The sequence below is a fragment of the Erithacus rubecula genome, assembly GCF_903797595.1.
Source record: "Erithacus rubecula genome assembly, chromosome: 15".
Taxonomy (NCBI): domain Eukaryota; kingdom Metazoa; phylum Chordata; class Aves; order Passeriformes; family Muscicapidae; genus Erithacus; species Erithacus rubecula.
The window spans coordinates 15,285,845-15,308,643 of record NC_136667.1 but is presented as its reverse complement, the minus strand read 5'-3'; the positions used below and the strand labels follow the sequence as shown (position 1 = coordinate 15,308,643).

The 22,799-nt window shown below is 39.9% G+C and overlaps 1 protein-coding gene across 4 annotated transcripts; it reads right to left on the bottom strand.

Moving 5' to 3' along the window:
* Nucleotides 1-67: 67 nt before the first annotated feature.
* On the bottom strand, nucleotides 68-22,697 carry OGT (O-linked N-acetylglucosamine (GlcNAc) transferase). 4 transcript variants are annotated; one of them, XR_013776038.1, is made up of 23 exons: nucleotides 22,515-22,694; nucleotides 18,751-18,931; nucleotides 17,598-17,841; nucleotides 16,011-16,079; nucleotides 12,878-12,994; nucleotides 11,514-11,593; nucleotides 10,136-10,331; nucleotides 9,785-9,925; nucleotides 9,548-9,648; nucleotides 9,211-9,364; nucleotides 9,008-9,109; nucleotides 8,556-8,735; nucleotides 7,675-7,833; nucleotides 6,969-7,058; nucleotides 6,095-6,220; nucleotides 5,517-5,687; nucleotides 5,284-5,400; nucleotides 5,037-5,204; nucleotides 3,219-3,340; nucleotides 2,912-3,064; nucleotides 1,974-2,226; nucleotides 1,676-1,799; nucleotides 68-1,117 (listed from the first exon to the last, which is right to left on the bottom strand). XR_013776038.1 is itself a non-coding variant. In XM_079319047.1 (23 exons), exons 5-23 carry the CDS (start codon nucleotides 14,236-14,238, stop codon nucleotides 943-945), a joined length of 2,622 nt encoding a protein of 873 aa, XP_079175173.1. In that variant the 5' UTR covers nucleotides 14,239-14,368; nucleotides 16,011-16,079; nucleotides 17,598-17,841; nucleotides 18,751-18,901; nucleotides 22,515-22,692; the 3' UTR covers nucleotides 68-942. The 4 variants fall into 4 exon arrangements, 3 of the variants coding, with proteins under 3 accessions (XP_079175173.1, XP_079175171.1, XP_079175172.1); XM_079319047.1 differs by lacking the exon at nucleotides 3,219-3,340 and adding an exon at nucleotides 14,224-14,368 and having other exon boundaries at nucleotides 18,751-18,901; nucleotides 22,515-22,692; XM_079319045.1 differs by lacking the exon at nucleotides 3,219-3,340 and having other exon boundaries at nucleotides 22,515-22,697.
* Nucleotides 22,698-22,799: the final 102 nt, after the last annotated feature.

The following is a 22,799-nucleotide window of genomic DNA, read 5'->3' as shown; positions in this document are numbered from 1 at the left end:
CATTACACTAACATAAAGGCCAGCAAGGTTTTCTTTCAGCAGCACAAAACGGGAAACACCAGTCAAATCAGTCAAACTGGCAAACCAAAGCTTTATTTTTTTTTTTTAAAGTCTTTGCTACAGTACCTAGGACTGCACCCCTATACATAATTAACAATCATTCCTGAAAGATCTGTATTTGGCACCAGTTTGTGTTCACCTCAAACACTTGTGGGGAGGATTAATTTCAAATCAAATTTGGTTTTTTAACAGAATAGGAGCTGCCATCATGAAGCCAATTAGCTGAGTTATTGGAGAAGCTTAAAAAACAAAAGAAAACAAAAAAAAATGAAAAGTCATTATCTTAACCAACACATTACAGAGAGCTCCAAAACAGAGGTCAAACATTAAAAGGCTGATATAGGCTCAAGTGGTTTATAAAACCTATAAAAAAAGACTACACCAGCACATACGCCCTTTCAGTCTGCACAGTTTAAAATTAACACAGGGAGCAACTCGCTAGCTGGAAATCTTGTCATGGGAGAACCACATATATACCAACAGGAGTACCCAAAATCAAATGTTAAAATGCTCCAATTCCCAATCCACATAAAAGGAGAGAGGTTTGTAGGAAGATTAAATCAATCCATGATATCATATAAACTGGTTGGGCAGTTCAAAACTGCCCCCAGCAACCACTTTGCCACTCATACACACAGGCTCACATGTACACGGCTCAATCCCATCCAAATTCCTCATGGAATAAAGGATCCCAGGCTCTACTGAGTCTTTCCCTATCATGCAAGAAGTCTGGCTGTGCTTTAATCACCATCATGTATTACTTCAGCCACAGAGTACCAGGCATATTAAGTAGAAATGCACAGTTTTTAGCTCATCATCTCTGCACAAGTGTTGGAGAGGCTCAGTTCCTGGAGAGTTCCTGGTGGCACACCCAGTCTCTCTTCATGCAGACTCGCTGGCCTCCACTGGTTTGATCATGTGGTCTGGTTTGTTGCCTGCAGCGTAGTGATCCCACATCTGGAGGTACAGCCGCTCCAGGTCCATCGTGTACTGCTTCGTGTTGAACAAAGGGCTGGATATTCTCTGCTTCCAGACTTTGCCACGGATTTTTTTCAGGCTACAAAAGAGAGTTAAAGCAGTCATGAGACGTTCTGAACACTGCACAATACTGTTTACCCTTGAAACCTGCTATTTTCAGCTAATCCAGAACCGCCTGTACAACTGTTTCAAAAACAACTGCCACCCCCAACTCCACCAAATTCCTGCTCTATCTCCTCTCATTTCTGATACAGACCAGCACCACCACTTCAAATGAGAAGAGCTGCAACATTAAGTTGCATTATCTGCAGTGCAGTAAAACTTTACAGCATCATTTTAATTTGAAGCGACAAACTGCTTAATCTTCAATTTAAAAAGAACAAAACGTGGACTGTATTGCACTTTTCCACATAAGCAGTTTCTTCAGAATTGTTACTCAATTAGGAGTGCTATTCAGTTAACATAAAAGCAGAAGCTGAATTAACTGCAACACCAGACACCTCTAGAAGAGGACTGTCCAGCTGTTTTACATATAAAGTATCTGCAGGATTAAAACTACTGCTGTCTCAGCACTGTGCCCAAACACAGTACTCTACATTCTTGATGTTCCCACATTACAGAGTTGAAGTTTGCTTACTATTCCAGGTCAGTTCCCAGTTTCACAGCAATATCCTCATACTCCTGTCTGCTTTTTGCAATGAGCTCAAGACAACCCAGGCAAGTGAGCTGTGAGGCAGCAACTCGTGAGGCAAGAGTCTCACCTGAAGGAAAGAGAAAATGCAAATCAAAACCAACAAAAACAACCAGGAATGAGTTTATCAAGTAATTAAACATACACTATGAGTTCAAAAAGCAAAGTCTGATGTGATTGCTGTTACTAAAAAATTTCTAATATTTCAACCCATGCACTCAATGAAAGTTCACTGCTGCATTACCTGGCATAGTGACCATTGGAGTCCCAGCCCAGAGCACATCCATGCCAGTTGTGTGCCCATTGCAAAGGGGAGTGTCCAGACAAACATCAGCCAACTGCCCTCTCCTCACGTGTTCTTCTTTGGGGGCAACAGGTGAAAAGATGATCCGGTTTTGGGCAAGACCCAAGTTTTGTGCGTACTGCTGGATATTGGGCTCTCCTACAGCTGGGAAACGTAGCAGCCACAGCACACTGTTGGGAACTCTTTTTAGGATCTGTAACAAAAGTAAGAAAATACAGAAAGTTCAGAAAGGAACATTTACTTTTCAGAACAGAAAATGTCACATACTAAAACGAAGTAGAAGGCATCACCACTCAGTACTTCTAGGTATAGAGCAGAAATTAAACAGATCATTACGAATGAGATCACTGGGATTGCATTTCTGATCCCACTGAAAGAGACAGCAACTTTGAGCCAGTTTACAGAGCAGTTCCTTAAGAGAGTAAGTCTTGAACTTTATGATCTCATTTACTTATTGGCCCATACTATGGAATATAAAAATATTACCCTCAAGTAGCTCTCAGCAATACACTGTAAGCTGGAACTGATACGTGTGCTCTCCACTCAGATTTATCAATGTATCAACTGCAAAGGCCAGTTATAACTCAATCCAAGAGACTAAGGAATTACAAAATTATTTCACAATGGAGAATCAGCATACTTAAGCTGTCCCAAACATAATTTTTCACTAGCTAGATACACAGATATTATTTGAAATACATCTAAAACTCTCTATATTCTACTAACACTAAGCCTTGCAACATAAGCATTGTAAGGATTCAAATGGCTCAAGGTCAGTGTTTTCTACAGAGAAGTCACAACTTAACTTGCATGAAGTTTCTGCTAACCTGAAGAGCCTTGCCAGAAGTCTGACCTTAGATTTCCTACTGGATACTCACATTAGCCCACATCTGCAAAGTGGAAGGATCAATCTTATAGAGCTGATTGAAGTTACAGTACACAACAGCATCCTCTGGTAAGCCGTACTGAGAACGTGTGGTAACAATTATAGTCCGTGGAACTTCTTCACCAGTTGCTGCTTTGTTGTTTATCTAAAAGGAAAAAAAAAAAACAAACTACTGAAACACTGAAACTGCAAGGAACAAGACTATGCCCTGTGGAATTGTCCTAAGACACGTGTTAGCATAACAAATTACTGTAAGCATATCTTTGGTTTTATGATACAAAACAAAATTGTCTACTTACCCACCGCAAGAATTTAACTGGTATGTGTACACGCTTGTGGATGCCACAATGTTGCAACCACCAAGGCAAAAAACACTGGGCATTTTCATGCCCTTCCTATATCTCCCCGAAATTCCAAGTAACTGGAATAATTGGAAAGAAGAATCATATAAAGAGGCATTACACATGGAATCCTATCCTCTTTAAGGTCACGTAATTTCCTTGAGACCAAAAAGGAAATTAAAACTGAAAGACAGAATAGAAAGGTATTTAGAAAGCAAAGGTGGGGTTTGGTTTGTTTGGATTTTTGTGGTTTATTTTTGACTGGGTTTTTTGTGTCTTTTTTCCTTTAAGATAGAACACAGTAAGCATAGAACAGATAATCAGGAGATGCAGACTCATATGTAACTGATAAGACTGTAATGAACGAGTTGACAAGGAAAATGATGAAAATGCTGAAAATAAGAAGAGTTAATGACAAACTTAAAAAAAAATTATCTTGCAGCCTTCACAAAGAATAGGAATATCCTAATAAAAAGCAGCAGAGGATGAAGTCGGAATAATCAAGTTACCATGCAAGAGTCTTGAGGATTAGTAAAATGGAAGCAGGATTTAAATTTTTTAAATAATGGCATGCAATGATGAGATCAAAACCACATAAACAGAGAGGGCAACACAGCCACTTAGAGCTTTTTTCTTACAGATATGTATTTTTACATACATAAGTATTTAAAATTTAGACAGTGGCATTGCAGCCAACCACTGATGACACACTTGATGTGAAATGACAATGACTCACTGTCACTGACTGTTGTAAGATGATCAACAGCTCAGCAGAAGTTGATAAATATACTAATCATCCAGGTCATTGAGACCTCAAAAAAAACACAATACTCAGTTCTTGTTGACCTATGCCCAAAAGTAGCTGATCTCAGCATAAAGAACTGCTATATTAGCATCACTGCAAGAGAAATCCTGTTTTAGGAGTGCACAGACAGAGCTGAGAGTGTTTCATCTCAGTGGTGGAGTGTTAAGACAAGAATTCTCTCTGATTCTCAGGAGGCAACTTCAGGAAGAATTGCTAACAGCCTTACCAACCAAACTATAACCAACTCAAAGAAAAGCCTCAGTTGTGAAAAAAGAACTCAAAAAATAAACTAAGATATGAGATTATGAACAGAGCAGGAGTACATCATTTTGATACATTTCATTAAAGGAGCCTCCCAAGGGACTGCAAACAGTAAAATTCACAAAATAATGAGTTATGCCAATGTCAGAATATGGCATTTCTAAAAGGGAAAAAAAATGTTCTGTAGTGGAAGAAGGATTAAACAACACCAGTAACTGTCACTAAAATCCCATGAACTGTTAAGCACTGAGAGGTGGTAATACAGTGCAAAATTCTGAAATTATGTAAGGATATGAATAAATATTGCTGAAATACAGCGGAATAACTTTGCCTCTATTGTATTACTCAGCAATTTTTTTCTAACACAAAAAACCACAACTGACACTGAGTAACAGGTCACAATCTTGGAAGGCTACAGGTAATAAGGAAATCTTGGCTTCAAATTCAGAACAAGTAAATATCTTCTTTATGCAACAAGAATTAATTTCTTTGGACTTTAGATACCTCTAGATACAATTCCTCTATCTTTTTTTGGGGGGGAGATCATCTTCCAGTACATCTGTGGCTTATAATGAGCTTCTTTCAGTATGACAACTAAACTAATCAATATGACAGAAAACACATTTGCTTGGAGGCTTTTCTTCATTGTCATGTTAAAACATACATATATAACATAAACACCAAGACAACAGTGTCATGAAGTGCCTCACCTGAGTAGTTGCTAATCCATTACTGATGTTGAAGCCATTGATAGTAATCTGAATTTGCCCACGGTTTATCATCTCAATCACAGCCTCTGCAATGGTGTTCATAGGGATCACTGGCATGCTGAGGGCAGCATTGCCATCAGCGTTGTCACAACTGTCAGGACACTTCATCTGAGACAAATCACACAGAGATCAGAGAGAGTACTACCTTCAGTCCTCAGGACAGTACAGAGGCAAGAGTAGCTCTCACCTTAACAATCTTGACATCAGGAAGGCTGTCAAGGAATGCCTTCAAGTCAATGCCATTCAAAACAATCCTGTTATCATAAATATGACCATTGGACTTGAAATCAATGACTGCTTTTTTCTGTCAAAAAAAAAAAAGTCAGGAAGTTACAAGATCCCTTACCAATACTGTAAGTGTCATTTCATAAAGACACTTGTGGAAAACACCTACTTTTCTTGCCCTATCTTCCAACGTACCTTCAGATGGGGAAACATGTTGGCGTGGTCGCCAATAAAGAATGTGTTTGGCATGTAAGCTAATTTCTCTGAATACTGCTCAGCCACCTCAACTGGTGAAGTTTCTTTATCTGTGATGATATAATCCATGAACAATGCCCCACTGGTTCCAGGATACCCTAGCCACATTGCCTAAAAACAAACAAACAAACAAAAAAAAAAGTAAGGCTTCATTTCCATGTGCATTGCAAAAATAAAGGCAGTTAAAAACCAACAAATTTTAAGCTACATTTACCACAGGTTCAAGTCCATTCTTCTGCTTTACCAACTGAAGATCAAACTCCAAACTTTCAATACCAAGACAGTGAACAGCTCAAAGATGTTCTAAAATTGATCTCTCAAGTGAATTTTCCTCACAATGTGCAGCTTGAAGCCAGAACACCAACCATCAGTGATAACACGTTCTTTCACCTACCACAACTCCTGTAGTCTAGACTCTGATTAAGGTTCCTCTCACTCTCTTTCCACAGGCATTCTAGAAAACCAAACCTCCCCTCCCAGAAAAAAAAAACCTCTGAAGAGCCCTGTAACTTAGTTACCTGAATAGGTGCTGGTCTCAGGGCAAACAATTCATTTCGGGCTCCTTTGGTGTAGCCATTCATATTAATGAGAATGTGAATCCCATCCTGATGGATGCGGTCTGCTGCTTTTCCATTACATGGTATCTAAGAATAAATAATAAATAAATACATAAATATATCTTCTTTTTGTTTTCAGTCTTCCAGTAATAAATGTGGTTAGTCATCAGTGTAACAATGGATAGATGCCAACTGCATAATTTAATTTACGTGAGACTTAAATCTTGTTATTGCTGGTTTTACAGAAGCAAAAATCATCAGCATTAGCAGTAAAGCTCAGTAGCAGTAAAACAAAAGCTAAAGGCTAGAAACTGAGGTAACACAAACCAGAACACCCTCCCCCACATCCACTTTTCTAAGGCTAATTAGAAATTAAAGCTCACATAAGGCAAGTGGCACATTCAGAAAATAAGGCAGTACAGAAGATTAAAATGAAGATCAAGAATAAGCCAGTTAACTACTTTACAGGGTTTTGCCTTGACTTCTGTGTATACTGAAATCCTGGTCAGTTTTCACACTGAACGTAAGGCAAGCTTAAACCTATTTGCTGTTGTGATATCTTGACTTCTCCACAACATTTAAACATGACTTATCTTGAAATCTAATGTGAGAGTTATAAAATATTGGTACTATTACTTTTTAATAATCAGAGGTCACAAGATAACCACCACATCCTATAATGCCAAGACATCTGCAAACTTCCAAATTCTCAAGACTAACATCAGCCAAATTCAAGAAATAACTGCAACAAAGAATCTCAAACTACAGGTCCATCTCTTTCTTCATTTAGAAAAATTTATGTTTGCTAAAAAGTCCATGCATAAAACAAGCTCACCTGAGATAAGTCAATGAAATGATTTGCTTCAGCCATCACTTTTACACGGAAGTTTGTCCCATCATCAGGACTCAGGGCGTAGCAGAATACCTAGAAAATGAGGAAACAAAAACTGAGCATCTGTGGTAGCTTGTCCAGAAAATAATTGCACTATATTGTGATTTTAAATTGCATCTAGTTTCACACAAAATATCTTTATTTACGTGGCATTTGTCAGTTGAGAAAGAAGTAAAAAAAAAAAAAAAAAGAGGCACTGGGCTATTTTTTACACCTTTGAACCAGACCTAGTTCTGGTGCCAGAGTATGGCACTGCACGCTGCACATATACCCAATGTTCTCATCAGTACAAGACAAAGTAACTTTAACAGACAGATCAGCATAAGAATTAAATCCCTAAGAATGCCTTCAAGTCACCTCTGACTTCATAATTAGTGAGAATCATAACTATGAATCAGTTTGAATAGACAAGCTAAGCCTCGCGGAAGCTTTTTAACAATGACTAGTTCTCCCAAGTACAAAACTGCAAGTGTATCTGAAAACAGCACTTCATACTGGTAAAGGAGGATGACTTGTTCTGAAGAACTCTTCAACCCATAAAAAAACATACCCAAAATTTGCTCTTTTCTTGTTAAATTGTCTGCAATTAAAAAAAAAGTGCCCCTTATAGGCATATTTAAAGCTTTAAACATGCCATTTTTATCTTTACCTCGAATTTGTCTGGGTTATGCATGCCTGGAATTGACTGCATTAGGTGTGAGGTTGGATGGTTTCCAAAATCAGAGCTCACATAGCCAATACGAAGTCGACCTTCACTGGCCTTCAAATCCTTGGGATGTTCATATGGTGGCTTGTGAAGAACATTAATCTGCCAAGAAAACACAAAAGTGTTTACAAATTCAGGAACTAAAATCTAAACAAAGGGACAAAAGGGAATTTGCAGAATTAACCTCATCCCACATTCATGCAAACAGTCAGGGACATGTGCTGTTCCAAACCTGCATTCTACATATTCCACTGGAGCCAAGTGCAGTGCCCACACACTGTGTCACAAGATGTGATGTCTCTGCTCTCAAATACAGACATCACTACTGCATTTTTGCTTTTTTAATAGCTTCAGTATTCCACCCTTTATTATTAAATATACTGATACAACACCACAATCTTCAAGTTCTCAAACCACAAGGCATTTGTGACCAGAACAGGACTGCTGTGAGGCACCACAGCATTTGTTCTGTTCTGTGCTCTCCATCTTGCCCAGGCATCAGCTTATAATCACTAACTCTGACAGGATTATCAGGCTACTCAGACAAGTCACTTTGACAAAGTGTTATCTTCCATTAGTTAACCAGACCCTCCCACCAGCTGACAGCACGTTTTCAATTATAAATGGCAACCTGCACAAGTAGTCTGTCTCAAAACTCACGAGCACTAACAGCCTTGAACATTACATCCCATCTCTTCACGTCAGTGACTCAGAAAGCTTACAAAGGCTAATACTGACAAACCTGAGGATTAGATTTTGAGTAGAAACAGGCAAAACCCCAAAGAACTTCAATCAATAATCAACAACTATATAGAACTTCCTACCTTGTCCAAACAGAGATTTCCATGTCTCTCAGCAATTGCCTTCCTAAAACTGTGAGAAAGGGGATACAGCATGCTATGATGTGGGTGTACAGAAGGCAGTCTGTTTTTCTCCAGCTGATCAGCTACAATGCTAACCAGCTTCTTCATTCTTTCATCATAGTCTGTCCAGTCACAGACAATCTATAAAAAAAGAAAAAATAAAATATATAAAAGAAAAAATAAAGTAAATAAATATTAGGAGAAAGGACAGCTTCCTTTGGCCTTATCACTGATTTCACAGGTTGAGATTAATGTTTCTTCCAAAAAAGGGAAGTGAGAACTTATGTAATTACTGTTGATGACTGTATAATCTATCTCCTGATTTAAGACTTAAGTCTAACTCTTTACATTTAAGTAAGTAATCTCCTGCAGAGGCATCTTAAGAATTACAATCAAAGCCTCATCTTCCTCACCTGCAAACAGTGGGCCAAGTTGCAATAGGCATCTGGGAAATCAGGTTTAAGTTTCAGAGCAGTGCGGTAAGAGGCAATGGCTTCTGGTATATTCCCTGAATCCTGTGAAGACACAGAAATGAGTCAGCAGGTAAAAATATCCTCAGGGTAACTACTCACAGTGCCCCACCACACTCTAAGAGTGAATCATTTGCACGTGTTACCTTGTGAATCGAGGCCAGGTTGCTGTGGGCATCAGCAAAAGCTGGGTTTATCTGAATGGCACGGGTGTAGCACTGCAGAGCTCCTTGAACATCCTGCATCTCCTTCAAAGTGTTTCCCATATTAGAATATGCATCTGCAAATGTGGGGCTGATTCTGAAAAATAAAGAGAACATGTCATGAACAAGAAAAGCTCCTCCTCCATACTCATACACAGACTTTTCCAATGTGAAGAGCAACTATGGAAATAACAATACAAGACTAAGCCATCTTCTGTACAAATCTAGGCACTTTCCTTTTAGCAAAGGCTGGGGACTTTTGCAGGGAGCATTCATTTACCTAATAGCCTCTTTGTAATGCATCAGAGCTTCCTGTAACTTTCCTTGCTGTTGCAGAACACTTGCTAAGTTTGAATGTGCTGCAGCAAACTCTGGAAACACCTGCAAGAAAAAGAAGTTTACGTGCATTTATTACTGTATTTTCTTACTTTTTTTTTTAGGGAGAGGGAAAAAAAACTTAGTCTTATTACATATTCCCAACTTGAACCAGCCAGCTCTCCCTCACACTGGACTGTACCTCAAGAGCTTTCCGATACAGACGCACAGCTTCCTCAATATTGCCCTGCTCCCGCTTGATGTTTGCCAGATTGTTGAGAGAATCTGCATGAGTGGGACAAAGTCGAAGGGCTGTGTTGTAGCATTCTTCTGCTTCTACCACCTTCAAAAAAAGGGGCACTGTTTTATTATAGTAACATTTATTGTAAAAGCACCGTTTATGAGAAGTAGTTATACAATCCCTTTTAAAAGGTTCAAGATGGAGATTTCATCCATCTTAACAACTTGCCCAACAATTGATCAAATTGGTGACGGCTGGTGTCTATTAAAAAAGCATTCACTGTAATTTTATGAAGAAAGAAGTGCTCCTTACACTGCCTTTCTCCTTCAAGGCATTGGCCAAGTTGCAGTAGGCATCAGGGAAGTGGGGCTGGAGCTCAATGGCCCTCCTGTAGGTGTCTATGGCCAGGTCTATCAGGCCCTGCTCATAGTACACACAGGCAAGGTTGCCGTGAACAACTGCGTGATTGGGGCTCAAACTCAAGGCTCGCAGGTAAGCTGCCACAGCTCTGTAAGAAAATAAAGGGGAAAAAAAGCAAAGGTAAACCAGAGAGCAGGAATTATTTACCTTGGTACAGTGGTACAGTGAACAGTGTTAAGTCTTCTGGTAAACAAGCAAAGCTTTTGGCTACTTTTTATAAATACTTATCATTACTAGAAAAAACACCTTTTTTCCTCACGTCATTTTCTGCCAATTTATTATTGAATTTTAACAAGATAAACAGTATCACATTATTCTCTCCACTAACCTACCATCATTTACTTAAGACTTAAATCATCACTTTGTGCAAAAGTGAAGTCTAATTATATGCTCCTATAGCACTATATAGATGGCTGATGTATTCAAATCCAGTTTCTAGAAAAACTATAACAGTATGCATAAGTAAATGTTTAAAAGGTCATTTAAAATCTGAAATTATGGAAAAACATGCCTCAATTTGTTTGGTCCACTAAGTGATGGTTAAACCAGACATCACTGAATCATTTAGACTGTGTGCAATGCAGATAATTAACCTGTTCCCTGCAAGCTTTTATTGAATTTGAGGCCACAAACCACAGCTATCAGAAATTAAAAACCAATTACCAGATGCAATATGGTACATTGCATGTAAACAACACAGCCTGGATCTTTTCCCAGAAACAGAACATCTGTGTATCAGATTAGAGGTCTCAGAACAGGTTAGTTCAACAACACAGCAACACTACTGCAACTCAAGGAAATAACACGAGGCAGACATGTCACAAATACAGAATATTCAATCAGATGTTCAGCTGAATTCCAGCCCAGTTTGTCTCACATAGAAGGGAAATTTTAGAAGAGACACACTTGCAAATTATATTCTGTATCACACAATGAAAACAGAGAATTCAAGCATTCGGGTATTTCTTGTGCATCTGATTTTCACCCTCCTCATCCTTAATTTTAAATCTATTTTCATCAGAAACTCTCGGCTTTGACAATGCATTAAGTACAAGTAAGCAACATGAAAGAAATACATTTCACTGGAACTTTTGATTTTTATTTAAACAGACCAGAAGCCTGGTCTATCTGCACTTCAAAGCCATTTGCTTGCCAAGCTTACAGCTGAGGTTTTTGCTACCCCTGTCCATAAACACTTTACAGAAGGAAGGTAATCTGTATGTTGATACATCTGATAAGCCACAGAGAGCAACAGTATTGATCTGCTTACCTGTCAAATATCCTTGCCTCCTTCAGAACATTTCCCAGATTGATATAAGCATCCAAAAAATTTGGGTCAAGTGTTACAGCCTGAAAATATTTTTGAAGCAGAAGTTTTGAGCATTAAATGCAAACACATTTTCTATGAAACTGAGTTGTTTGCTGCTTTTGAAAAATTTGATCAACATCAATAACCCAGTAAGGAAGGAAAACATACAAAGCCATCACAGAGCAAACTTACTTATCTGTAGAAATGACAGTATGTACTACCTTCAAATTTATCTGTCTGCTTACCTACTGAGTTGCAACTTCTGCAGAATAAAGTGTTAGGTTGATTATACTTAACACTTCTGTGTACTGATGCTATGTTATCTCTACCTTGTTTTTAATGAAGAAACCCTAAAAAACCTTACCTGTAACCGTAATCTACTGCAAAGTAAGACAGAATTTTAAAGCTTTACCAGTGCAGGAAAACAGGCTGTTCACAAGAACAAGGGAACAGCAAATGCATCATGTGAATGGGAAATCCAATATCCATGTAACTAAAACATCTTTGCTCCCTTCAAAACTAATAAAACACAAAAAAACCACTTAAACTGAAGTTATAAAACTTGCAGTACAAAGCTACTCAAGCTCCATTCTTACAGTCTCATGGGAACTATCAATTCCAATTTGAAATACTTCATCTATCACTAACTGCACACATGTATAAAAAAAAATAAAAAATAAAAAAAGCCTTGAGGAGCTAGACTCTTTTCTATAGATTTAAAGCCATGCATTTCAGGAAGAAAGTGCTGCCACATCTTAAATTCAGCTTTAGGGCACTCTAGAACTTTAGAGATGAGAACAAAATTAATTACGATGCCATTTAGACACTAATTGGAAGGTATCACACAACTATTTAATGACACTAATCTAGAGAAGTCTGAACAGTAGTGAAAAATAACCCTGGAGAAGTGGAATTAATGTGTCACTTAAAACTGCTCTCAGTTACTCAAAGGACAGTAATACCTGAAACAAAAATCACAACGCAAAATGATTTTAAGCGCCAAGTTGATTCTTTCTCTCACACACAGAACATGCAAAACAGTATTATCACATCAGATTTTTTAAAAATTTAGTCTGGGAAAGGACTGAAGAATAATTTAATTAATTTTCTCATAACTGGTATGTGTGAAGTCTTAGGAGAATTTTAAGTGTCTCTCATATAGGTAGTTTGAAACATCAGCAAATTTTAAAAAAACTATTAACATGAGTTGTTAACTAACAGGATCATACAAAGTTCTCCACTATCAAACTATTTTATCACCTGCAAGCACCCAATTGTATGTACACCCAAATCCAGCAGTGAAGCTGACCCCCTCAGGTAGTTACCTTTTCAAAGTGATGAATTGCAAGCCAAATTTCTCCTTGGGCATTGAAAACACAGCCAAGATTACTCCAAGCCACTGCAAAGTTTGGTTGAGTCTCAATTGCTTTTAAGTAACACGCCTTGGAATAGTTAAAGAAGAGAGATACAAGGGAAGGGGAATATTTGTAAAAAGAAAAAAATGAGAAAAAAAAATTGTTAGTATGCCTTCTCTAACCAGCCAAAAGTGACCCTGCAGTATAGGCTAGCTTGCGCCAAAACTAATGCGCTGCAAACTGTTGTTGATCCTGCGCCAGCGCAAACCAAAACCCAGGTGCAAGCCCACCATTTTTCAGTTATGCTGGTAACAGATTAACATTCCTTCAGACACCAGATTGCCACAGAAATCATCTTAGAAATAATTCAAGTAGTTCAACAGGAACATCTGCCGCCCTTAGGTGCGTAAAAATCAAAAAATTTCCGTGTGAGAACAACTTCAGTCTGAAACAAGATTTTCAAATATTCTAAATCAGATAGAAATTACTTAAAAAAAAAAAAAAGAAAAAAAGAAAAAAAAATCGACTGTAAAAAAAAAAAAGTCAATCCTCAGTTTCAAAAGTGCTTGTCAAATGAGACACACCCCATCCATATCCTGTTTCCCAGTTCCTTCAAATACAATTTAACCTCTCCTGCAGCTTCAAAACCTCAAATGACAGGATTGCATGAAGGTTTAGGTCCCTGTAATGCAAGCGCAAGAAATCGCTGCGCATCCTACCCAGCACGGCGCCACGCTATCGCTGCGAACTGCTTGGCTCTAGTGATTGCCCCAAGGTGCAGTGAACAGCCAACCAGAATCATTAATCTACCAGACAGGCCCACATAAAAAACTCGCATCTTAAATTTGATGTCTGGACTTTGCACAATGCGTTACAAGCCAATTTCATCCAAAAGGCTGCAGCCTGGAGCTCGGGCAGTCGCCCGATGAGAGATTAATCATCGAGTCAACTGTTCACGGGGGCTGTAATCGCACGCAATGCGCGTTACCGCTGCGCAGCCTTTGCGCTACTGCAGGATCACAGCGCATCATCAGAAGAGCAGAACGCTGCAATCCAAACAAAGAAGAAAAAAGGAAAAAAATGAACAACCGGAAGAGTTAGAAGCTTTTACTATTAACTATCTCCAATTATTTCTTTAAAAAATATTTTAATTTACTTTTACTTTATTTCTTTGAAAGAATTTGTGGCTAATAGTATAAAATATTCTTACATTACTTGCTTGTAATTAAATATTTTAAGCTGTTTCTGAAGCCACAAGACAGAAGATTCAGGCATGGAGGCAAATGGTTTTGCTGTGGCAGTTACAAACCCGTTACCATATTTCTCATCATGTGACTTTTCGGTGCGTTCCTTGCTGGAAGAGGAGGAGGAGGTGTGTGTCTGCCCTAGATCCAGGCCTCGAGCTCCCTTCAGCGAGGCACCTTACGCATGGAATAGGAGGTTTCACCCACCTGAAACCTTCTAAATACAATATCAGTGGTGAAAAACCAAAAACAAGAGAGAAAATAAAACAAGATCATTAGTAAGAGTTCAACAAAGCAATTGCATTTTTTTGGATATGTCTTAACACATGGGAATGAGGATAATCTGTCTGTAACAAGGGAGACATGCAGAAGGGAGAGGGTTAATCGGGCAATTGCATACAGCAGGGACTTTTTTTTTTTTTTTGGAAGAAAGGCTCTGAAACATCTACAAAGAAATTAAATTTTAGTTCAAACTGTAAGGAATCTGCTGGCTTGATCTTTCAAATGGACTGATAACCAAAGAAACACATTGCAATTTACTCAAGATGTTTTTCCTCGTTTATTAAGTTCTCACAAAACGGAATAACACTTTCAAACTAGGTGTCTCCAGAGCTCTGAAACAAAGAAGTCAGCAACCTAAGGCAGGCGCAGTGTCTTGGCCTATACCAGTCACACTAAAGCTGCAGTGAAGTGCAATTCGTGTTAGCTGTCCGCTTGGTGGGCTGAGAACCAAGTGTCTCAAAGACTGTTCAACACTGAATGCTGCTACACAATGTTTTCAACCTGGATCCGGCCAAATCAATCAGGCTGCCCTAGGGTGGTACACGCATCCAAGTTGTTACGAAAAACAAAGCAATATTGAATTTTGAACCTGCAGTTCCCCGTTACCCCACAGAGATCCCCACCCTCCCCAAATGGTGCTGCAGCCAAACAGACAGCTACGCTGTTCATACACTCCACTTGTGAGCATGCGCGTGGGGCTTGGAGCGACAGCCGTGGAGCCCAGAGTGGCTCTGGTTTCTCCACACTCCTCACCCCTGCAGCGCGGACGCGTAAGGTGGCTTGTAACAAGACAATTTCTTTCTGCAATCCAAATTTTAACGTGCCAAGAATTTTAAACTCATCTTGGTGTTCGAATTCTCAGTTTAGGAAATGCACGACTGCTAGAAGCCACCTTTCCACTACAGCAAGTTTTCTTTTGATCAGTTCATTTACCAAACAAACCAGCTTTGTCCTTCCGATTTCTTTATTTTGGGGGAGGGGAGAGGGAAGACATGAAGAAAAGATATTGGGGGATGGGGGTGGGGGGGTGGTGTATGTCGCATACTGCAGCTATTATTTACTAGCCTTTCTTCCACTATCAAGGGAAGGGAAAAGTTAAAAGAATAAAAATCTTTAAAAGCCAATATTACAAGGTAACATTTGGATAAGTTTCTTCTCCACTTACAAGCCACAAAGGACTTTAGAAGAGCAGCCTTTTCAATAGCACCTGCATCGTACAGGGATCTGGAGCTAACCACAGGCTCTCTGCTTGGCACCAGCAGGCAAGCCTCAGATCTGAAGGATTGTTACTTATTTCCAGATGGAAGCATGATGGAGCCCCTGCCCAATACTTCAGAATGGTATCAGATAGTCTAGTTCAGCAGGAAGGCTTGGTAACTTTCCATTTCTTGACTTAAAACAACTTTTTAAACATGGACATGCCATATCTTGCCCTGCAACTACTCTGGGGTGTTTCAGTGCCTTCAGTTTTCAGAAGTTTCTTGGACTGTCTGTAGATCAGCGCAGATTTGGAGACTTGGTGCAAAGTTCAAGTTTTCAAAACACTGACGTTTACATGTATTCTACCCAACACCTACCTTGGCTTCTTCCAAGCGACCCAGGGCTTTGAGCAGGTTCCCCAGGTCACTACGAACACAGTACAAGTCCTGAAAAATCAAAATCACACCATCAGCTTCAGGACTTCAGATTCCCCACAGGTCTTCGCAGAGAATTTGCAAGGAACAACCCAGTTTCATTCTTAATAGATACATCACAAATGTAAATTATTTTTCTTGACCTAAGATTACAAACAACAGATAAACCGAGTGAATTTAATACTCTATAAGTACAACTGTAGACAATTAAAAGGAAGTATTTAATACATTCCTATTATACAGAAATTTAAAGAAACTGAAAACAAATGCCCCCCCCCAGCAGCTTAAGTCACATGTAAGCATTTCAAGCCCCATTTACTTTTTTTTTTTTAAACCACAACTCTGAACCCGTATTCTTAAGATACACCATTGCCATTATGGCTTTTAAATACATATATAAAGTGATTTTGCTGCCTGTATCCCTAAAGAAGTTTTCCTCCCTGTTTTTCCCACTAGTCCATCCATTTCCAACAGCTTTAACACTTGTTCATATTCTTTTATTTGTTTGAAAAGAAAGCAAAGTCTGCAACACCATTATCCAGCAGTAAAGACCAGAGAGAATGTAGAGATTTTGTCAACACTAATGAAAAGATTTACTAACCTAAACAAAACTCAACTAGTGAAAAAAACCCCACCATCTCACATTATTCTAACCAGTGCATCCACTAGTCACACCACCAGGCATATTAAATTAGACACTGGCTTATAAACATAGAGAAATAAGGTACTGGGCTCCTGCTGGACTGGGTTTGCTTCTGCTTTTCCTACAGAAAAAGGATTTATGTACACGAGACCAATGCTGTACTTGAAGTACTTCTTATCAAAATGTGTGACCAAAGAGAAAGCAAATACCTTTATCATGCTGAGCAATACTATATAAACTTAATGAGCATGATGCAAAATAAACAGACTACAGCAGTCTGTTTACAAAAAATGTCCATATGAAAGTTACAACCGAAAATCCAAACACCAGCTCAATCAACCTTATAGGAGTCACTTACAGGTCAGTCCATTTCAGCCTATAAAACCTCAACTGATGGTCCTGTAAACCAGTCCACAGTGTAAATCTAACTCAGTCTACAGCAGAAATATTAGCTAGGCAACACTTATCACTATGAAATTTCTACTTCATGATAAAGTAATACCTGGTTCTTTTCCAAGATCTCTCATTCAAGTCTAAGCATCTATTCTCTCACCGTAGTAGGACCTTAAAGCACACAAAGCTAAACATGGGGCCACCCACTGAAGCTTCTACCTTCAGAAAAAAAGAGAACCAAACCTTGCTTTTCTTTTATCTAAAAAGGTATGTTACATATACAGAAAAGCAAACAACCAGTAGCCCTTACTGCAATATACAACTTTTTGTGACAAAAGCCTCTCAAGATCCTTAAAAACAGCATTAACTGCTTCATTAAGGTTATGGTGCACAAGTAGGAGAAGTTATCTTGTGTTCATTCTTTGCAAGCTGCTACTTTTGTGTCCTAAGGCAGTAATAAAGAATGGACTTTTATAAAACAAGGCATTACTCACAGGATTGTACTGAAGGGCAGACACATATGCCTGTACTGCTCCTTCCATATCACCTGCAGCTACGAGTGCAGCAGCCAAATTAATATATCCATCAATGAAATCTGGTTTGAGGCGCAGTGCGTGTCTGTAATGTTCAATTGCTTCCTGCAGCTGTCCACGCTCCTTGTACACATTGCCTAGATTTGAGTAGGCTTCGGCCAACAGTGGATTCTGTTTGATTGCCAAAGTGCTGAAATGAGCAGACCTGAAGAAAACATAGACAAGTTAGCAAATAAGAAACCACAACCCAAAACAAACAAACAAAAAAATCAAATAAACCCACCCTTCACATTCAGTGTTTGTCTGTTTATCTAGTTACTCTAGTGAATATTCATGCTTAGGTGAGCCAAACATACAGCCAGCAAATCTGGACTTACAGAGCTGTCCTGTATCTTTATGCTCCCACTTTAAACTCTGATCACCCTAGTTCCCATTTTAGGCTGTACTGAACCAAGACAGCTCTCATTTACAGCCAGAAGGGTTCAAGTTGCCTCACCAAACGTGAGCTCAACACAGTTGGAAAAACCACTGCAGGAATCCCTTTTCTAGCATCTGTACGCTTTAAGCAATGTTCCACTTGATAGTCTTTTCAAGAGGCAGGACATGACTTACATGTAAAATTCTCTTTATCCTGACTCATTTTATTTTTCCATATCTGAACTACTACAACTTCAATCAGAAGACTGTATCAAACATATCTAAGTCAAAAGTTCTTTCTTCCTTCACCAGCAAAAATGAATTTACAGCTAGAACAAGTGAAGCTCAAAATGCTACAGGCACAGAAAGCAAGATCAGGAACAAGCAAGCAGAAAAAACATAGAAACAACTTTCGTATCACAAAATTCCGTTAACTAAACATGCTGTTGGGCAGAAAAGAGTCTTACAACCTAAAGAAAAAAAACCCCAAAACCACAAATCCTTAGACAGTAGGTGAAATCAACATTACACACGCATATTCTGCCAGTACACACCAACGTGGCTGATGTTGCAACGTTAACACACAATAATAAAATAACACGACAATAACTGCAATGCCTCCTGCTTGTTGTAAAGCTGCTGAGTCCAATCAGTATTTCTCTTACCCCAGCAAAACTGCAGAGGGAAGAAAACCTACCTGTCCAGTCGGCGACACTGGAAGTGAATGGATGACAGTAACAAAAGCACACCAGTGTTATCAGGCTCCTGTCTCCAGAGCTGCATGCAGTGTCTCTCTGCTGCTTCAAAGTCTCCTGCCTGATACTCACGGTGAGCCAACTCCGCTAACCCTTGGAAGGAAAGCATACGTTTCGTTGGTTCTGGAGAATCACCAAAACATTTAAAGGGGGAAAACAAAAAGTTAGATGATGGGAAACAAACAAAACCAAAACAAAACAAAGAAAAAAAAATGTACACAACTAATGGATGATAATGGATTAAATGATAAGGAACACTACAGGTGGTGACAGTTGGACTCTAAGATCTGTACCAGTCCTTGACTCCATCAGCTAATAATGGCAAAAATGCAGACTGTAACGACTGCAAATATTTGCCAATCACTTTCCATTATCCTGAAAGAGACTCCTGTAACAATATGATATTTTGGTTCCTAACAGTGGAAGTGTTGTTAACAGAACAATGACTCTCTTCACTCTCCCACACAACTGAAAAATCCTATGCTTTGCTACATTAAAAAAAAGAGTTCTAACCATTTAATAGGGAAATGAAGGACAGGAGACAAAGACTTTATTAAAGGACAAACAAAACGAAGTTTTGATGTGCAAGTAGTGAGAGCCCTTAAAAAATACAAAAAAAATCACAATGGGTAAAATTCCTTGAACCCTGCATACTCCTATATTTTCTCTGAGGAGTCAAAATCCCTTCACAGAAAAAAAAAAAAAAGGTCTTGGAACAACAATATCTGAGAGACAAACACACACTTTAATGATTATGCAACTGGCCTACAGGAAGAACCATTAAGCAGACTGGGTAGAGGAAAGGAGTTACTGCTCCTGGAGGCTTAGCTGGAACAGGAGTGACAAAACAGTTTTAGTATTTAATACCCAACTGTGGAGAATAAAATACTTAAACGAAAACACCACCTGTTTTAGACAAAACAACCGGAAGTCAGAAAAGTGAGTAAAATCTCTTAACAAGTAATAAGCAAATGCAGCTTGGAAAAAACCTGCAAGTATTCATCCTACAAAAAAGTGCTGGCCTTCAAATGCTGCCTTTATATCAACAATTTTTACTATTAGAATGTTTGATTACCACAAATATCTCTCATTTTTCCTCCTGTACTCTGCAGTCCCTCAATTCCATTCACTAAACACTTCCCACTCCATCCTACACTTTTAAAATCTGGAATCTAAATGAAACAGATAAACCTTTCCTAATACAAGAAAACACGTCAATAGCTGAGCTTATGTTTTTGTAGTGAGGTAGTACAAAAGTCCAGAGTCTCTCATGCTTTTCTGAGAACTTAAAAGACATCCAAAATAATCATGAAGAGATTAGGTACAGATTCACTACCTAGTGTTTATTTTATGAAACTGGGATTGATGCAATGTATTTAAATTACTTTCAAATGTGGGGTTTTAGCACCAGTAGGTTTTAATATAAGACTGAGAGTCCTCTATAAGTACAGCAGTTTATCCAGATAGTGTATTGTCTCTGTCAGTGCCATAAACTCTTACACAGTAAATTGGAACTACTACTGCCCCTCATTTTCAGATAATGGACAAATTAATAACCAAGTATGTTCATCTAGATTAGATTCCTATTTTTCAAACCCTAAAGGCAAAGCGGACTTCAGGATCTGGTTAAACCTACTGGCGAAGATAAAAAGCTACAACCTTCATTCAACATAAGAATGTTGAACGGTGGCTGAAAACCACCCCACTAATAAATGGTGCTGACAGTCACACGGTGACAGCGCAGCACGGGCAGACTGCTCCCCACTTGGCCCCTGTGCTGTTAACAGGTTCTGCCCTTCTGGCAGTCACCGTATTTGCAAGTTCTGCTGATGGCAAAGAGAAACCAGAAAGAGGAAGAGCATGTTTCAGGAACTCAATTTCCTCTTCAAATGCATTCCCATTGTTTCAATAAATTTCAAAGCAAGAAAAAAACAAAAAGTACCCCAAAACAAAATAACTTGTAAGTTTACACTTGAATACTAGTGACTGTAGGGAAACAAGCTTTCAAGCATGATCTAAATAGTACATTTTGACTACTTAAAGCAAGAAGTCAAACTGAAGTTGCAAATTCCAGGGCAAGAGAACAGGCACTGCAGATTTAATACCTGGGAATGAGAACTTAACAAAAGCAACAAAAGAAGAAACGTTGACATTTTCTTTCGTTTAGCAAGTGTCTCTGTTTACAAAACAACCCACCCTTTGTCTCTAGAGAAAAGATAAACTCAGTGTAAAATTGCTAGTCATCTACCTTCAAACATTTATTTTATAAACGATTGTGAAGAAGTTCACTAAAAAGCAGGAAGTTGACAGCCATATCATAAAGTCCAGAACAAGTGAAACTTTTAATACAAAGTTGGCTGGAAGTTATGCAGTGCAAAATATCCCTAATACAGCCCACTAATAGATGCTCACTGAATCAATTCGTAAAGAAAATAATTGCAGTGAGGAGTCACAGCCAGGAAAATCCCTTATCAAGTCTTGCATAAATGAATTTCTGTACCTAGGCTAACTTGTGCTGCATGCTTCGACTATGACCTTGGAAAAGTCTAGTACAGTACTGTGACAATGACCTTCCCTGAGGCTTCTAGACAATATAAGCAAAACAAAAAGCTGCATAGCACCACCAGAAACATGCCCAAGGCCATTTTCCCCCCAAAAAATATCATCCTAAACATTTGCGATACACTCATGCTCAACCTTACATTCAGACACAACCTAGTTCCAGACAGCAGCAGTGGTTACCTCCAGCTGGGAGGTGCTGGATAGCACAGGACTTTCTCTCAGCGTGCACGTGGCTCTTTTTAGCCCCAGGGATCCAGGCTACAAGAAGATGCTGCAGCCTCGCTGACCACACACAGCTCTAGCTGAGAATGCCCAAAATACCGTACTGCAGCACTTTTCTCTATCACTACCGTTTCTCTTTACATCCCTATCTCCGCACTGCTAGTTTCTTTCTCCAAAAATCCTCCTTTTCCTAGGCATCATTTTCAGCTCTTCCTGCCCCTCTGGTTAAAGAAACCCCCAAAATCTGGGGGTATGGAGGTGTGTTTTCCTTTAATCCTTACAGTAACCATAACACTTGGTTCCCTTGCTCTACAGAGAAAGATTTCTCCTCCACTCCTCAAGTTCCGGATCTTCGAACTAAATTTAGGGTAGGAGCTTTTCTCCATACAACACGCTACCTTGCTGTTCATAAAACCGCTTTAGTGCTCGGCCATGCCATGGAATCACAGAACTATTTGGGTTGGAAGACCGTAAAGATAATCTCGTTCCAACTGCACCGCCATGGGCAGGTACACCTTCCATTCGACTAAACTGCTGAAATATAAAGTCCTCCCCAAGTGCAGCGAGCGATTCCAGGCAAACCAACACAATTTTTGGGTCAGGCTTTTACCCTACTTCGCCCTCTAACGCAGTCACCTGATAGTCTGATAAATATAGCAGCGATCCCGCCGCACTCACACCTCCCCGGCAGCGGCCCGGGGGCTGCCCACGGGCAGCGCCCACCGGAGCGCACCGGGACCGCGCTCGGGCCCGGGCGCACAGACCCCACAAAGGCGGCGGGGACAGCCCCGCTCTGCCGCGTCTGGAAACTTCCGCCGAGCGCGGGCCCGGCGAGCGGAGAGCGGCTCCGGGGGCGAGGGCACGGCCCGGGCCCCGCTATCCCCGGCCAGCCCATCCCCGGGGGTGCCGCAGCGCACGGTACCTGTGCTGTCCGCCACGTTCCCCACGGAGGTCGCCATCGGGACAGGGGTCGGGGAGGCTGTGGCGGCGACGGCAGAAGGTGCGCTCGGGCCGGGCCGCACCGAGCTACCCGCGGTCGCGGCGCGCTGAGGCGGCGCTCCCGAAATGGCGGCGGCGGCGGCGGCGGTACCGAATGGCCGCGGCCGGAACTATCTCCGTGGAAAAGAATCCGGGCGGCGCCGGGCGGCGCTGCTACACGGCAGGCGGAGGGACCTGCTGGAAGCGGTGCACTAGACCACCAAGGTTA

Excerpts from the sequence above, each read along its gene's own strand:
- OGT (XM_079319045.1), bottom strand. The coding sequence starts at position 22,551 with ATGGCGACCTCCGTGGGGAACGTGGCGGACAGCACAG. Across the intron at positions 10,332-11,513 it reads GAGGCAAGGATATTTGACAG|AGCTGTGGCAGCTTACCTGC; the intron begins GTAAGCAGATCA and ends ATTTTCTTACAG. Across the intron at positions 2,227-2,911 it reads CTTTGCAGATGTGGGCTAAT|ATCCTAAAAAGAGTTCCCAA; the intron begins GTGAGTATCCAG and ends CTTTTGTTACAG.